Genomic DNA, 17,853 nt, shown 5'->3' on the forward strand with positions numbered 1-17,853 from the left:
GCAAATTCTCTACCGGCAGGGGGAAGCATCACTAGTGGTGGAGCGGTGAGTGCTGCAGGTGTTTCTCTCTTCTCTCTTTCTGTTTCTTTTGCCTCCAGGGTTATTGCTGGGGCTCTGTGTCTGCATTAAGAATCCATTGCTTCTGTGGCCATTTTTTCTATTTATTTATTGGATAGGACAGAGAGAAATTGAGAGGGGAGGAGAAGATGGAGAGGGGAGAGAAAAATAGACACCTGCAAACCTGCTTCACTGCTTGTGGAGCGATCCCCTGGCAGGTAGGGAGTTGGGGGTTCGAACTGGGATCCTTACACAGGTCCTTACACTATATACAATGTGCACTTAACCTGATGCACCACTGCCTGGCCCCCTCTTTCCGTCCTTCTCTATATCCCCCTTCCCTCTCAATTGTTCTCTGTCTCTACCCAAAAAAAAGAAAAAAGATATATAAATAAGATAGACCATAGCGTCTCTGCTTAATGATGATTATGATTGTTTTTTGTCTTTCTTTTATGCGGCACCAGGGGTTAAACCCAGGGTGTTATACATACAAAGCATGCCCTACACCACTGAGCTATCTCTCCACTCCATAGATTTCTTTCCATCTGTCAGTCTTCTACTGTTTATAGTCAAAATCTTCTCGAGAATTAATCAAGAACTCACATCCTATGACTGTGTGTGTGCATACATTCGTATCTGTATCATGTATTTTTTGGTTTGTATTAAATATCCTTTGAAAACATGGAAGTGAAAAATGGAAAAAGCCTTTATTATTATTTTCTAAAATAGTATACATTTTATTTAGGTCTTTTTTAAGTGTCGATAAGCCTTCCTCCTCCTCATCCTTCCTCCTTTTGCTTCCTCCCATGCTTAATTTTAATTGCTCTAGGCCACATTTTCTTTTCTTTTTAATACTTTGGTGGGGGTAAATGGTTTACAGTACAGTTGTTGACACTCAGCCCACTCTTTCATTCAGATTGAGACAAGTACAGAGAGAAGGAGAGACTGGAGCTTTCTTCTGTGTCATACACCTCCTGTATGGTGTCAGGGCTTAAACTTGAATCTCATGCATGGTGAAGCAGATTCCTACCCAGTAAGCTGTCTTTTCAGTCCTCTCTTCTTTGTTTATGTATTTATTATGAGAGAGGAGGGAGGGATAAAGAGCACCAGAACACTACTTAGCTGTGGTGTAAGGTAGTGCTTGGGATTGAACTGGTCACCTCAGGGGTCTCAGGCATTCAAGCTGGTGGTTTTGACAGGCAGAGCTATCTCTCTAGCACAAGCCTCCTTTTATCAGGGTACTTTTTCACTATCGAACAAATAACTGTGCTGTCTCAGAAACTGGATAACTACGTTGTAGATTGTCTCTGCGGACTTGCCAGAAAAAGATCATTGATGGATAGCTGTGTGTTCAAGCAAGTGTAGTAAAGTGACATTTGTAGAACCTATGTAGTGACTGTGTAGATGCTCACTGGGCAATTCCTTCAGTTTTGTTGTTAGTTTGGAAATGGTTTAAATGGAATATTGGGAGAGAATTATAGAATGAGAATATGTCTGTCTGAATTCTGTTTTTTGATTAGGTAGTCTGTCTTTACTTTCTCTATCCATAATGTTCATGACTTGTTTCTAAGATTTCAAAATTTAGCTGAGAATTTGAGTCCCCTTCAATTTTCTTCTTCACTTTCAGTTTTTCTTTAACATCAGTACCAATGACCAGGAAGGCCTCTACAGTCTTTATTTTCATAACTGCCTTGGGAAAGAAGTACGGCCCAGTAACCGGTTCTCATTCAGCCTTGATGTGAGTACCATATGGAAACAGTGTTACGTGAATTTTCTTCAGCTGTGTAAAATGTGAGACATTGCTTTCTCTGTAAGAAAAAGTTTAAAGAATACATAAGCACAATAAGAGAAAAATGTAATCAAAATAACCCTCCCTGCCAGTGGGCAAGATACCTCAGTAGTGAATACATAAGTAAGAATATGTAAAGCAGGGAGCCAGAAGATAACTCACCTTACATGCACTAAGAGAACCAGGACTTGAACCCCAGATGGGAGCACATACACAGGGAAGCTTCATGAGTGATGGAGCAATGCTGTGGTGTTTTCTCTTTTTGTCTCACCCTCTTTACTTCTCTCTGCCTCTCTCTCTTACCCTTTATCAAGAAAAGTGAAAGTTCACCAGGAGTGGTAGAATCATGCAGGCATTGAAACCCTGGCTACAAACATAAAGTAAAATTGAATAATTAAAAAAATGTGTAAAACAGTTTAGCCTATATGCCTAGGATGTCGTTGTCATCTGCTTATACTTGCTTTCTGAAGCTTGAGTGTGACGGGTAAGATTCTAATTTGGTGCATGTGGGATAGCCTACTCCTGAAAGTAAACAAAACAATTTCTCTTGGTTTCAGATTGAGATCATAGAGAAGAACCCTGACAGCTACCTTTCAGCAGGGGAACTTCCTCTCCCTAAATTATACATCTCCATGGCCTTTTTCTTTTTCCTTTCCGGGACCATCTGGATTCATATTCTTCGAAAACGACGGTAATTGTTATTCTCTTGAATCCTTCAACCTGGAGTGTGTTGAGATTTGTATAATTTCCCTTGTTGCTGGCTTCTAAACCCAAGAGGAATTGGCACTAGCAATCCTTTTCTCTTCAAATGGCATCTTCCCCAAACGCAGGGAGACTCCAGGAGCCTTGCAGTGGGTGGGGGCATTTGCTTGGTATTTATTCATTTCCCATTTAAAATTTTGTTTAATATTTTAATTTTATTACTAGCTAGAGACAGAAATTGAGAGGGAGAGAGACAGACAGACACCTGCAGCCCTTCTTCACCACTGGTGAAGTTTTACCCCTGCAGGTGAGGACCAGGGGCTTGAACCTGGGTCCTTGCATACTGTAATGTGAGCACTTAACCAGGTGCGCCACTGCCTGGTCTCCCCCCCCCCCATTGTTTTGTTTGAAAATCAAACTCAAATGTCTCAATAACACACACACACACACACACACACACTAAACAAAGTTCATGGTGAAGACACTGCAATTCAAGACTCACAGTATGCACACTGGTCCTCTTCATAGACCTCTTGTTTTAATAACGGCAACTCACTGCCTAGGTGAGAATGTAGTGCAGACACCAGCTCAGAGCCTAGCTGGGACAGCAGCTGACCTTCAGAGACTTGTCACTGCAGAAAAACTTCAACGACCACATGCCTACCTCTGAACTGCTGAGACTTGAATTTCCCGCTGGTGGCAGCTACATGTGTGGGCTGGTGTTTCATTCTCTGCGCTTCTCCCAGGAAAATCGAGTTAATTTTTAGGTAGAGCGTTGTATGAAGTGTTTGATATTAAGCCTATAAATTGAGTAATTGTTGGCATATGAATAATGTATTATAATATAGATTAATTCTAATTTATGCAAGCATTAAGTATTCCCTAGTACCAGTACCTCTTCATCTGCAGTGTTGGTACAGAAATGCAACCGTTTAATTCCGGGTGGTCTGTCTTCTGGGTGCTATGTCCAGCCAGGATGTTGGGTTTGGTTGGTACAGTTGCTGGTTCCTTTTTGTTATTTTGTTTATACTCCCTAGTTGGAAAGCTCTTTTTGTTTTACTTATGAAGGACCTTAGAAAATCTTTTTTGGACTAGCTGATCAGGTAGCCAGCCATTAATCAGAAGAAAAGACTTATACAAATTCAGACCATAAAAGGTTTTTGTTTGATTAAAAGAAGACTTGCTTTTGTCTTTATTAGAAAATGAGAACTAAGGCTGACTAAATACTTCCCTTGGATAGTGTGCTGCTCTGTCATGTGTGTGACCCAGGTTTGAGACCACCACCTACAGCATTGAAGGAAGCTGTGGTTTCTTTTTCTCTATCTGAAAAAGTCAGCCTCAAACTATGAAACCCTAGAGACAAGAAAAAGGAAAAGTAAGAACTAGCAGTCAAGAGACCCAACTTCAAGGGCTGACCTATTTTATTCAAGTTTTTAACTTCCTGTTCAAGTATTGTTTTCATATAGACATGTTAATCCTTTTGCCCCACCCTCACCCCTTACCTTTTTACAGTGTCTTAGAGCCCCTGCTGTCAGGCTGAAGATTTGAATCATAAAAAGAATGTGATTTCAGGCCTGTTGAGCTGAGATAGGAATCTACTGCATTTGTACCCCCTCTCAACTCTAAATTCTGTGCTGGGCCCCAGATCCTGCAGAGGAGGAGGGAAAGCAGACACCTGATAGGTTTTGAATTCTACTCTCTATTCTGCTAGGTACTTAGTGTTGGTTAGTTCAGCTCATTGTGATATGTTGTCCCATTTTCAGAAGAGGTTACCGAGACTCAGAGTAGAACTGGTGTTCCAACCGGTTCATGTGGCTTCAAAGCCCATGTTCTTGTCCTCACATCACTGTCTCAGTCACTCATGTTGGAATTAGGGTTGCAAGTCAAGGTCGCCTGGGTGTGTAAGCACTGCTCTTGACTGTGGGTGATTTTTGCACTCTGGGTAAATCTCTGTTCTCTCAGGAGTGACAGACTACTCTAGCTTTAACTTTCTTTTTGACCTTCAAGCAGCAGGTGGGCATGGGGACAATAAAGTAAAGTACCAGGGCGGTCAGTCCGGAAACTGAGTGTGCGTCAGTGCATGACCCACCCTCCTTATCTTCTGTGCAAGGCTCCTCTTCTGCCTTATTTCCTCTTCATTTCCTTCCCAACTATTCAAATGTGTCTAGTATGTGTTTTGGGATATTTATCTATTTTGACAGATGAGTAGTGTTTACTGGCTTTGCTTATATTTTAGATTTCTATAAGCTATATTTTAGATACTCTTATTTTCATGTAGTGTATTTTTTTTCTTTTTTTAACCAGAGCACTGCTCAGCTCTGGTTTATGGTGGTGCAGGGGATTGAACCTGAGACTTGGAAGTCTTAGGCAGGAGAGTCTCTTTGTATAGCCATTATGCTATCTACCCCTGCACTAGGGTCTGGTTCAAGCTCTGGTCTGCCACCTGCAGGAGGGAAGTTTCACAAGTGGTGAAGCAGTGCAGGTCTATCTCTGCCTCTTTCTCTGTCTTCCTCTTCCTTTCAATTTCTATGTCCTATTAAATAAAAAATAAAAATTAAGTAATAAAATTTTCTCTTTTAAAATATATTATTTATTTATTATTGGATAGAGAGAGAGAAATTGAGAGGTGAGGTGGAGATAGAGAGGGAGAAAGAGAGATACCTGCAGCCCTGTTTCACCTCTAATGAAGCTTTCCCATTGCAGGTGGGAACGAGGGGCTTGAAACCCAGGTCCTTGCGCACTGTAACGTGTGCACTTAATCACGTGCGCCACTGCCTGGCCCCCAAATTTTCTTTAAAATTTTTTTTTCATTATCTTTATTTATTTATTGGATAGATATAGCCAGAAATCAAGAGGGAAGGGGATTGTAGAGAGGGAGAGAGACAGAGAGACACCTGCGACACTACTTCACCACTCACAAAGCTTTCTCTCTGCAGGTGGGAACTAGGGCCTGAACCTGGGCCTTGTGCATTATGATATGTGTCTTAACCCAGTGTACCACCACCCAGCACCAGTTTTAAAATTTTCTTTATAGTAATGTTGAATACCCCACTAGATTAATTTCTAGGACTAAGTGAGAAAGGCTAGAGAAATCTAGTGCCTGGCAGCCCAAAGCTTGGGAGGAAGGAAGTGGGTACTGGCCTCCACTGGCTAGGTATATTTGGTAGGGTCCAGCCATGAAGGGGAGAAAAAGGCCACTACCCCAGTCCTCTCCCTTTGATGACTATTCTACTGCCCTGCTCCCAAACCCTCTCTTCTCTGGACTGAAGATTTTCCCTAAGCTGGACCTAATCACCTCTCATTTCCACACCTTTTTCACGGATCTGTCTACTTCATTCTTGATTCTCTGATCTTTCCTGTGTGGTTTTGAGGAGGAAGCTAGTAGTAGCCTGTTTAGATTTTATCTCATCAGAACTTAAGAACCTGACATGTATCAATTCACTGCCTACCTCTAGTTTCTACTCAGCACGCTGTGATAACTTTAGAACTCTATTTGAGAGCTTTTACTTTACTGGCAGGAAGTGCTTTTTTTTTTTTTTTAATAGAACTCTACTCAGCTTTGGCTTCTGGTGGTATTGGGGTTTGAACTTAGAATCTTTGATGCCACAGACCTGAAGACCTTTCCGCATAACCACTATGCTATCTTCCACCCGCCCCCCTGCCCCCAGAAAGTACTTTTTTGACAAGACTTTTGTGGAGCTGGCAAAATAGATTACTTGGACTGTGCGCTGCTTTGCTATGTGTGTGACACGTGTTTGAGCCCATTGTGCTGCAGGAAATTTTGGTGCTGTGGTCTCTTTTACTCTCTTTTTGCCTTTCTATCTTTAGTGAATAAGTAAATAAATAAGAATAAAAAGGCATTTGTGTCTTTGTGATTTTTTTAGATTATGTTACTACCCCTTTGAATATATGTGACACATAGAATTTTGACTTGCCTTTACAAGAGTTGCCTTTAGAAGAGTTAAAATATTTTAACTATTTTGTCTTTTTTTATAGGAATGATGTATTTAAAATTCACTGGTTGATGGCAGCCCTCCCTTTCACCAAGTCTCTTTCCTTGGTGTTCCATGCAGTATGTATTCATCTTTGGGGGTCATTTGTGAAATGATGTATGTATAGTATCTGTGTTGTCAAAAGAGGGGAAGACCCCTTTCTCGGGTAGCTGCTGCTGTTATCCACAGATCCAGTGTTTGCCCAGAACACTTTTTTAAAAAAATTTTTTATTTATAAAAAGGAAACATTGACTAAACGATAGGATAAGAGGGTACAACTTCACACAGTTTCCACCACCAGAACTCTGTATCCCATCCCCTCCCTTGAAAGCTTTCCTATTCTTTTAACCCTCTGGGAGTATGGACCCAAGGTCCTTGTGGGATGCAGAAGGTTGCAGGTCTGGCTTCTGTAATTGCTTCCTCCCTGAACATGGGTGTTGACAGGTTGATCCATACTCCCAGCCTGTCTCTCTCTTTCCCTGTTGGGGAAGGGCTCTGGGGAAGCAGAGCTCCAGGTCACATTGGTGGGGTTGTCTGTCCAGGGAAGTCTGGTCGGCATCCTGCTAGCATCTGGAACTAGCTATCATCTCTGAGGGTTTAGTTTTTCTCCAGAGCTCATCTGAGTCCCATTTCAATTAAAATATTTTGCCCAACCTGCGGTCAGGGGGTGATGAACTCAGTTGGGTACACATGTTGCCATGTGCTAGGAGCCAGATTCAAGCCTGTCACTTCTTCCAAATGCAGCTGCGTATCCATTGCTACTGCCCTCAGAATCTGGGGCGGGGCGGGGGGGGGGCTGTGCTGACACCAGGGGACAGAGAACTAATCAGAACACTTTTTTTTTTTAAGTCTTTGGACTGTTTTTGTTTGCTTTTTTATTTTTAAGATTTTTTAAAATATTTATTTCCTTTTTGTTGCCCTTGTTTTTTAAATTGTTGTTGTAGTTATTATTGTTATTGATGTCATCGTTGTTGGATAGTACAGAGAGAGATGGAGAAAGGAGGGGAGACAGAGAGGGGGAGAGAAAGATTGACACCTGCAGACCTGCTTCACCGCCTGTGAAGTGACTCCCTTGCAGGTGGGGAGCCTGGGGCTCGAACCGGGATCCTTAAGCCAGTCCTTGCACTTTGCGCCTCGTGCACTTAACCCGCTGCACTACCACTCGACTCCCTTTTGTTTGCTTTTTAAAATCGCTTGAGAATCGAATGCCACCTACTAAATTGTTTCTTTGATTTCCTTAGTTTTTTTTTTTTTTTTTTTAATATTCTCTCATGTTTCCATTTGATTTAAAGTTCAGTGCCTCTAAGACTGGAGCATAAAAAAGTGAGCTCAAGTTTTAAATATTTAGCCCTGATGCAAATTGAAATGGGCCTGGCTTTGGGAGTAGAGTCACCACTTCCCCAATTTATAGACCTACATGAGTCACCCACAGAACCCACTTGTGAGGGTGATTTTTCCAGATATGTGCTCTTAGAAATATGTTTTGCTGTATGGAATTACACCCCTGTTGTCTTACAGTCTTGTTAATCATTATTAAATCACTAATAAAATTTTAAAAAAATAAATAAGCCTACGGGGGCTGGGTGATGGCATACCAGGTTAAGTGCACATAGTTCGAAGTGCAAGGATCTCGGTTCCAGCACCCCCCCCCACTCCCCACCTGCAGAGGGCTCACTTCACAAGGGGTGAAACAGATCTGTAGGTGTCTGTCTCTCTCCCTCTCTATCTCCCCCTACCGTCTCAATTTCTTTCTCTCCTATCCAATAGAAATGAAAAATGGTCGCCAGGAGTAATGGATTCGTAGTGCTGGCCCTGAGCCCCAGTGATCACTTGGAGGCAAAAAATAAAATAAAATAAAATAAATAAACCTACCACCTATCCGTCTCTCTTCCCTTCCTCCCCCCCCGCTCCCTTTTTCTCTCTCATAGACAAACACACATGAAATGTATTTTAGACAAGTAGTAATATATCCACTTCCAGTCTCAAGAAATGAGTTATTTGAATAATTTCTCATTCAGATCTAAGTGAAAGATAACTTCTGGAACTGTACAGATAATGAATGATAAGGTCCTGCAATCATTTTAGTATCTAGATGGCCATGATCTAATGAAAGATGTAGAAATTGTTGTTAGCTTGGTGGATCTTGGTTGTGCTACTGAAAGTTGCTACTTCAATTAAAATGGATTAGTATCTTCAAGCAGCCCTGCGTTTACTGTCCTTTCTCAAGAAAACATAGTTGAAACTGGATGATTTCCCCCAAAGACTTTTTTTAAAGTATATATTTTAAAAATATCTTTTTATTTATTTACTAATAAAAGATGGGAGAGAGTGGAGGAGAACACCAGAGCATGTCTATGACAGATGTGAAGCCACAGATCCATCTCAGGAGGTCATGCTTGAGAGCCCAGTGCTTTGTCCACAGGGCCATCTACCAGGCCACTAAAATATGAATTTTCTTAGGAGAGAGAGAAAAAAAAAGAAAACAGAGGAGAAACAGTAAAACACCAGTCTGCCTTCTGTGGAGTTTCACCTATTTTAGTCTTTAATCTGTCTGTGATTTGTCAAACCCAGGGCCTCACACATAAAAAGCATACACTATGCTGTTGGTCCACCTTCTGAGACCACATATATATTTTTGATTGGCTGACTGACTTATTTAATTATGTAAGCAGCAGGAGTATGGCAGATAAAGATCCTGGCAAGGTTACTGAAAATGCCCATGACCTCTGGCTGGCCATTTTAAAGAGAATAGGCAGTTTTGGGGTGGAGTGGGTTTTTTTTTTTTTTTTTTTATTATGCCAGGGTAAGTCACCTGCCTCAAGAGGGTGTAGTGACATTAAAACCTCTGCTGAGTCTTTCAGACTCCTTGATTATTGTTAGTATGTTCACATGCTTGTCTGTGAACGGACAGTGAGGTATTGTGGGGCAAGGGGCATCCCCCATCATGTGGTCCTTTGGTGGCATTGCCTCTTTCACTGCACTGAAGTGGGTTGACCAGCCTTTCTGAAATGTCCTTGTTTGATTGCAGATTGACTACCACTATATATCCTCCCAGGGATTTCCCATCGAAGGCTGGGCTGTTGTGTACTACATCACTCACCTGTAAGTATCTGAGGTGACGCGTGAAGCGCTCATAACCTGAAATGACAGGCGAGAAGGTGGGGAAGCACTGGCAGGAAGAGACCTGACCCAAGTTGACTGGTCTGCCCTCCTGTGGCAGCCTGTCTGGGTTCCTGCCATGCCAGAGGCATGTGGCATACAGCTGGTTGTCCAGACTTGTTGGGGGCTTCTGGGAGGGGATTGCTCAGGTAGTGGGGTGTGTAGCTTTCTGTGTGCCTGGAAAGAACTGTGAGGCTTGCTTGAGATGGTTCTCCTTAATTGTGGCCACTTACCTTGTGGAATCAGAAGCATGTGAAATGAGAGAATGAGTTACAGAATCTATCTTTCAGAGTGAGAATCTAAAGAGGTCCACTGGTGTCTGTTAATTTTTTTTTCTTTTCCAGTTTGAAAGGTGCACTGCTGTTCATTACCATTGCACTTATTGGCACTGGCTGGGCTTTCATTAAGCACATCCTTTCTGATAAAGACAAAAAGATCTTCATGATTGTAATCCCTCTCCAGGTAAGGGAACAGTAATCTTTCCTGTCCTAATTTTGCCTTGGAATTTAACAGGACTCAGATTCAGGTCTATCTAGGAAAAGAGAGTTAGCATGTGGACCCTAGAGTTTGAATAGAGGGCTTCTGAAAAATTAGGGAAAGCAAACTGCCACCCTGGAAGGAGCCCCATCTGTGCCCATTGAGACTTCTAAAGAGTAAGATTCTCCTTCTGAGTTCTAACTGGCCATCATCAGTCATTATTAACTTGGCGTGTAGACCCTCGACTTTGAATAGCAAGCTGCAAAAAAGTCAGGGAAATAAACTGCCTTCTTTTCTGCACCCATTTGTCCTATAACAAAATAGTCCTTTTAGCTAAGAAGCTCAGGTACATAGTGATATTATTAACAAATTATTTTAAACCTGTGAATGACACCAATGAGTTTTCACAAGGTAGAATATTAAGCAGACATCAGAATATTATGTCTGGGCTCTGGATTGAGGCCAACCTTAGACAGTTCCAAGCCCTTTGGGAGCAGAGCCTGACTTATATAGAACAGACTTATTGCTGTGTAACATTGAGTACTTACAGTCAACAGAGCATCTAGCATGAATATGTGACCAGTCTGTACTGCCTGAGCAGAGAGCATCAGTGGTGAAATTGTTCTCATGAACTGATCTCATTTTGGAACATTCTGTGAATGTGGCAGGTAAGGGAGGAGGAAGGCTCCACTCCCTAGCCCTCAAGCCCGTTCTTTCACTTGGTGATGGGTAGTCCGGGTTATTTACAGCTGAGCCACCATCACAATCACTAATGAGGAACTTAGGTTGGCACCAATGGAATGGTACAGCCAGGTTGTTAAAGGTTACCAAGGAGAAAGCAGCCACCCGAATTTGGATCATCTGCCCTTGTTTATGGGAAGAAATATGGCAGAGGCACAGGAGAGGCAGCAGGCACATGAAGGACTATTGTTCATGAAGAAAAGATGCTGAGGAGCCGGGCGGGTCTTAACTGTGGAGCCCCAGGGTCACTTCATTGGCAAGGCTGAAGCCCAGTCGGCCAGGGTTGCATGGGAAGTGATGTGCTGGGGTCTTCTCACTTTCCAGGCTGTTGCTCCCAGTTTTTCTTTTCCCCCAGTTGAATCAGTCCTTTGCTCTGGCTTCTCTCTTGCTTCCCAAAAGGAACAAAACACAAGGTTATAAGGCAGGTCATTCTGAGGGAACAAGGACACTTAGAAAATTAAATATAAGGAAGTTATGCATAAGTAAACATAGGAACTAGTCTGAGAAGGCCTTGACTATCAGCCTGCAAAACTAAACCTACTTCCTTTGGGTCAGAGAGTCATGGCCTTTGCTGAGTAGAGAGTGAGAAAGTCATTGACACATTGTCTCACACCAGTTCTACCAGGGACATTTTGTCTTTCATGCTACAAGTGTGAATCAAGTATAAAATGGGGCTGTGGGAACAGCATAGTGGTGAGGTAAATAACTTCCATGCCTGAAGCTCTGAGCTCCCAGGGTCAATCCCCAGCACCACCATAAATCAGAGCTGAACAGTGCTCTGGAGGAAAAATAAAAGTAAGAAGGAAAAAAAAAAAAGTACAAAATGGAGTTATGGGCATAAACTGTGGAAGCCCTTGCTTTCAATTTGTTTTTCATAGATACGGTCCAAGACACAGACATTCAAGAAAGACTAGGCTTCAGGAGAAACCAAGCTGGGTGTCAGTGAGAGACTAACATTTCACAATAAATACTTGTAACTTTATTCAGTGAAGTGTGGCTTGTGTTTTCATTTGACTGGTGTGTCCTAGATAGAAAGAGAAAGCACGTTGAGAGGTCTCACAGATAATGTCAGGTTCAGGGAGTCGGGCTGTAGCGCAGCGGGTTAAGCGCAGGTGGCGCAAAGCACAAGGACCGGCATAAGGATCCCGGTTCGAACCCCGGCTCCCCACCTGCAGGGGAGTCGATTCACAGGCGGTGAAGCAGGTCTGCAGGTGTCTGTCTTTCTCTTCCCCTCTCTGTCTTCCCCTCCTCTCTCCATTTCTCTCTGTCCTATCCAACAACGACAACAACAATAATAACTACAACAATAAAACAATAATAACTACAACAATAAGGGGAAAAAATAAATAAAATAAATATAATGTCAGGTTCATTGTTCAAGAGCAGAGAACTGCCCCTGTAACAGGCCTGGAGGGGGTTAGGGATCAAGGACTTCTGTTGGGGTTCAGAGATAAAGCAACCTGCTTTCATACTTAATAGTAATCTTAATAATAATCTTCAAAAGAACATTTCCTAAATTAACAACTTTTGTTACGCTTTTTAGCATCACGTTGTAAAAATATAGCCATCTCAGTTTAGCCAGTTGAAGATTTCCTTCAATCAGGGCTGAACACACAAAATCAGGTTTTGACTTGGGAAGCAGAAGTAGCACATGAAAGCATAGGAATCTTAGTGAGGGGAAGAGTGTGTCCAGTAGAAAGTGGCCTGAGGGAGTCGGGCTGTAGCACAACGGGTTAAGCGCAGGTGGCGCAAAGCACAAGGACCGGCATAAGGATCCCGGTTCGAACCCCGGCTCCCCACCTGCAGGGGAGTCACTTCACAGGCGGTGAAGCAGATCTGCAGGTGTCTTTCTCTCCTCCTCTCTGTCTTCCCCTCTTCTCTCCATTTCTCTCTGTCCTATCCAACAACGACAACAACAATAATAACTACAACAATAAAACAACAAGGGCAACAAAAGGGAATAAATAAATAAAATAAACATTAAAAAAAAAAAAAAAAAAAGAAAGTGGCCTGAACTAAAGTTCTTACTGAGCAGCATGTTGTCACTTACCCACCCCTTTGGAATCAGCCATTTTTGCCTGGTCCCTATGAGCACAGCCTCGTTATCTGACACCTAGAAGCACTGTCTTGGGGAGCCAGCAGTCGTTATCCAGGGAGAACATGAACCTGACAGTGTGGGTATCATGGCTCAGCAGGATGTAGAAAGCCATATACTTAGTAGTTGAGTGAGACCTAAGGTGCTTACAATGCAAAGCAAAGTGTCCTGATTCTCTATTGCTACATAGAAAACTACCTCACAACCTAGTGACTTGAAGCAACAATAGTGATTTTTTTCTCCTGTACTTTCTTCTTTTTTTAAAAAAATATTTATTTATTCCTTTTTTTGTTGCCCTTATTTTATTCTTGTAGTTATTATTATTGTTATTGATGTCATCATTGTTGGATAGGACAGAGAGAAATGGAGAGAGGAGGGGAAGACGGGGAGAGAAAGAGAGACACCTGCAGACCTGCTTCACCGCCTGTGAAGCGACTCCTCTGCAGGTGGGGAGCCGGGGGCTCAAACCCGGATCCTTAACTGGTCCTTGCGCTTTGTGCTACGTGTGCTTAACCTGTTGTGCTACTGCCTGACTCCCTTTCCTATACTTTCTATGGGTCAAGGCATTGGAAGTGACTTAACCAGATGAGCCTGACTTAGGATCTGTACTGTGAGAGTAACTGGGACTGGGGTCTTCTTGACATCATGTCTCATGGGCTGGGAAGGTCTGATGAGGTGGTGTGGGAATAGAGAAAGAATGCCAGGTAGAAGCTGTCTCCTTTGTATAACTTACCTTGGCAATCACCCTACTCCTACCTTAATATACTGGGTGAGCAACCATAAGCTCAAAGTAGGGTTGATTCTCTTGTCACTTTTTAAAAGAGTTTTGTTAAAATGATTTAATAGGGGTAGTGGTAGATAGCATAATGATTATGCAAAGAGACTCTCATGCATGAGGCTCAAAATCCCAGCTTCAATCCCCCACACCACCATAAACCAGAGCAGAGCAGGGCTCTGGTAAGTAAGTAAGTAAATAAATACATTTTAATAGTGGTTTACAAAATAACAGGGTATATAGTTTTACATCACACCTACCACCAAAGTTATGTCTCCTCTCACTAGCTGATATGAGCATAGCAAGTTGTGAAAGAACACTTGGGGGTGCGGGGTGGTAGTTGTGCATCCAGTTGAGTGCATACATTATCACACACGAGGACCTGGGTTCAAGCCCCCCCACCCCCACCTACCTACTTACAGGGGAATGCTTTATAAACCATGAAGCAGCTTTGTAGGTGTTTATCCTTCTGCGTCCGTATTTCTTCATCCCCTCTCACTTTCTCTCTGTCCTATCAAGTAAAGATAGAAGGAAAAAAACAAAAAGGAAAAATGGCTGCCAGGTGTGACAGATTTATAGTGCCTGCACTGAGCCCCAGCGATAACCCTAATGGAAAAAAAAAAAAGTATGTGGGACCTAAGTGCCGTTGTAGTTGGAGGCCTACAGGCACAAGCACCTCACTGCATTAGAGCTACTATTGTAAAGATCCACCCATGCTTTGGGGCCTCAGTGATTTCTGTCCCATAGGTCCTAGCAAATGTTGCCTACATTATCATTGAATCCACTGAAGAGGGGACAACGGAGTACAGCTTGTGGAAAGACTCTTTATTTCTGGTTGACCTGTTGTGCTGTGGAGCCATCCTCTTCCCAGTGGTGTGGTAGGTTTCTGTGTGTGTATGTGTCTGGGCCAGGGCATTTGTGCAAAACGAGGATTGTCTGCCTAATTAATGACTGCAATAGCCATCCCCAAACTGGTTGTAGCCACAGGATGCATCTGTGTCTTTATCAGTTCCTATGTGCATTCTGATGGAGTGAGTCTGACACCCTGGACTGGCATTTTTGCACAGGTTAGATATTAGGTAAGAGTCTGGATCGACCAGTCAATGCCCATGTTCAGCGGGGAAGCAATTACAGAAGCTAGACCTTCCACCTTCTGCAACCCACAATGACCTTGGGTCCATGCTCCCATACTCCCAGAGGGTTAAAGAATAGGAAAGCTATCAGGGAAGGGGATGGGATACAGAGATCTGATGGTGGGAATTGTGTGGAGTTGTACCTCTCTTATCCTATGGTTTTGTTAATGTGTCTTTTTTTAAATAAATAAAAAAAATTTAAAAAAGAGTACCCAATAGTAACATAAGATAGCAACATGGATTTACAGGGCTCAAGACAGTTGAAGAAATCCCATGAATATCCTTTTTTTTTCCTCCAAGTTATTTGGTTTGGAAATTGAGAAAGACCTTCCTTCCTTCCTTCCTTCCTTCCTTCCTTCCTTCCTTCCTTCCTTCCTTCTTTCTCCACCTCCTCCTCTCTCTTTCTCTCTTTTCTCCTCTTTCCTTCTTTTACCAGAGGATTGAACCTGGCATTTTGTAGCCTCAGGCACAAGAGTCTTTTTGCATAACCATGATGCTATCTACCCCCACCCTACACAAGCATTTTAGAATTAAGTTCTCAGCACACAAACGGTTTTGGATATCTTGAGAATTGCTTGTTATATTTCTGGAAATAGAAGATTTAAATATATATATATATATATATATATATATATATATATATATATATATATATTGTGCTTGGATTATGTGTAAAGCAGTGTTAGTGACAAGTCAGTGACTGATGAGAAAGAATATCCTTATTAAATATCATACAAATTGATAGAAATTCTTATCCAGTAGGAAGCAAGCAGAAGAGAAAAAGACTAGCAGGAACAGCATAGCTCACCTTTATATTAACAATCCCACAGCCACTAGAAAGCAATTAATTCTTTTAGAATAAATGAGAAGGAAAAAGGCTTACCTGCCTTCTATTAAGTGTGAGGTGCTGGGTCAGTATAACAGCTCATCTGGAAGGGTGCCTCCTTTGCCATGCTCATGACCCAGGTTGGGCTTGACCTTCTCATGTACTGGTGGAAGCTTTGGCTTTTTTTCTTTTTTAATATTTATTTATTTTCCCTTTTGTTGCCTTTTTAAAAAAATTGTTGTAGTTATTATTGTTGTTGGATAGGACAGAGAGAAATGGAGAGAGGATGGGAAGACAGAGGGGGAGAGAAAGACAGACACCAGCAGACCTGCTTCACCATCTGTGAAGCGACTCCCCGCCTGTGAAGTGACTCCCCTGTAGATGGGGAGCCAGGGGGCTTGAACCGGGATCCTTATGCTGTCCTTGTGCTTTGGGCCACGTATGCTTAACCTGCTTCGCTACCACCTGACTTCCCTGGTGGAAGTTTTGAAGCTGTGATGCGTCCCCTCTCTCCCTCTGTCTCTAATCTGAAAAAGTCAGCCCTGAGCAGTGAAGCCCTGATGTCTAAAAAGCAAAACAAAACAAAACCAAGAAGGAAAAGAAATGTTTTTGCATTGCACTGCTCCCATGCAGTACCTTAACGTTTTTCAGAATCCAGGTGCTTTTAGGTCATTTACTTATTCTGATTCTTTAAAAATTTTTTTTAATTTAATTTTATTATTATTATTATTATTTTTACTTATTCTGATTCTTTAGCATATGATACCAGTGGAGTATAATTCTTAGTCTAGCTATTCAGCTTTCCTTGTCCTAATTCCATCACACATCACACAGGTACAAATGTTAGTTTAGCAGACAGCTGCTAGCATAGAAGAGAATATCAGGGAGTCGGGCAGTAGCACAGTGGGTTAAGCGCAGGTGGCGCAAATTGCAAGGACCAGCATAAGGATCCCGGTTCGAGCCCCTGGCTCACCACCTGCAGGGGAGTCGCTTCACAGGCGGTGAAGCAGGTCTGTAGGTATCTGTCTTTCTCTCCCCCTCTCTTCCCCTCCTCTCCATTTCTCTCTGTCCTATCCAACAGCAACAACATCAATAATAACTACAACAATAAAACAACAAGGGCAACAAAAGGAAATAAATAAATATTAAAAAAAAAAAAAAGAAGAGAATACCAGTGAATCTTTTAAGTTGCTCCAGCCTTCCAGCATCCTGTCCAGGAGTAAGTAAGTAAACCCAATAAGTAATTATGTGATGCATTACCACAGAAAGACCAGCTTTGTCTTCAGATAGGAAGAACATCTTAGACCAGGGATGTAGCTCAGTGGTAAAGTGCATACTTTGCATGTATGAGTTCCTAGGTTTGATTCCCAGCACCAAAATCGAATAAAAGTAACAAAAATAAATATAAAATAAAAGTAGTCATTAATTTTTAATTTAAAATTTTAATTAAACAACAACAGTGAGCATCTATCTTATCCGGAAACAGAGTGTAGGGCCCTACTCTTTTATTATTTTATTTTTTTATTAACATTTGTTTATTCCTTTTTGTTGCCCTTGTTGTTTTATTGTAGTTATTATTGTGGTTGTTACTGATGTCATCATTGTTGGACAGGACAGAGAGAAATGGAGAGAGGAGGGGAAGACAGAGGGGGAGAGAAAGATAGACACCTGCAGACCTGCTTCACTGCATGTGAAGCCACTCCCCTGCAGGTGGGAATCTGGGGACTCGAACCAGGATCCTTACGCCAGTCCTTGCACTTTGCGGCATGTGCGTTTAATCTGCTGCGCTACCCGCCCGACTCTCCCCAGGACCCTACTCTTAACACCTGCCATGGTCAGCTCAGTATAATGGGGGGGACATAGGGGCTTAGGGAAGACCCACAGACTAACTAGCAGATGCCAAACGGCAAGATTCTTTATGGTAAGCATCCTGAAAACTGCCATAAGATGAGAAACATCGAGTCCCAGAGAGTTGATTGCAGAAATAGTCTTAATAACTAAGCAAACAGACAAAATGTTTACCCAGCACTAGCCTGGTTCCAGCTCTGCACTGATGAACTTTCACATGCTGTACCAGTTGGTTCTTACAGGTGGGTAAATTACAGAG

General features: G+C 42.3%; 1 protein-coding gene across 5 annotated transcripts in view; it reads left to right on the forward strand.

Moving 5' to 3' along the window:
• The window catches only part of GPR107 (G protein-coupled receptor 107), a 352,434-nt gene that overhangs the window by 305,320 nt on the left and 29,261 nt on the right, over positions 1-17,853 (forward strand). For 3 of the 5 annotated variants that reach the window (XM_060200343.1, XM_060200341.1, XM_060200340.1), the window contains 7 exons: positions 177-275; positions 1,685-1,795; positions 2,404-2,537; positions 6,545-6,620; positions 9,569-9,642; positions 10,044-10,161; positions 14,535-14,665. In XM_060200343.1, the coding sequence (XP_060056326.1) occupies positions 177-275; positions 1,685-1,795; positions 2,404-2,537; positions 6,545-6,620; positions 9,569-9,642; positions 10,044-10,161; positions 14,535-14,665 (743 nt within the window). Of the gene's footprint in view, positions 1-176; positions 276-1,684; positions 1,796-2,403; positions 2,538-6,544; positions 6,621-9,568; positions 9,643-10,043; positions 10,162-14,534; positions 14,666-15,356; positions 15,507-17,853 lie in introns of those variants that run through there. The other 2 variants (XM_060200342.1, XM_016189973.2) reach the window with 2 other exon arrangements.

Source organism: Erinaceus europaeus, chromosome 10 (assembly GCF_950295315.1).
Source record: "Erinaceus europaeus chromosome 10, mEriEur2.1, whole genome shotgun sequence".
NCBI classification, from domain to species: Eukaryota; Metazoa; Chordata; class Mammalia; order Eulipotyphla; family Erinaceidae; genus Erinaceus; species Erinaceus europaeus.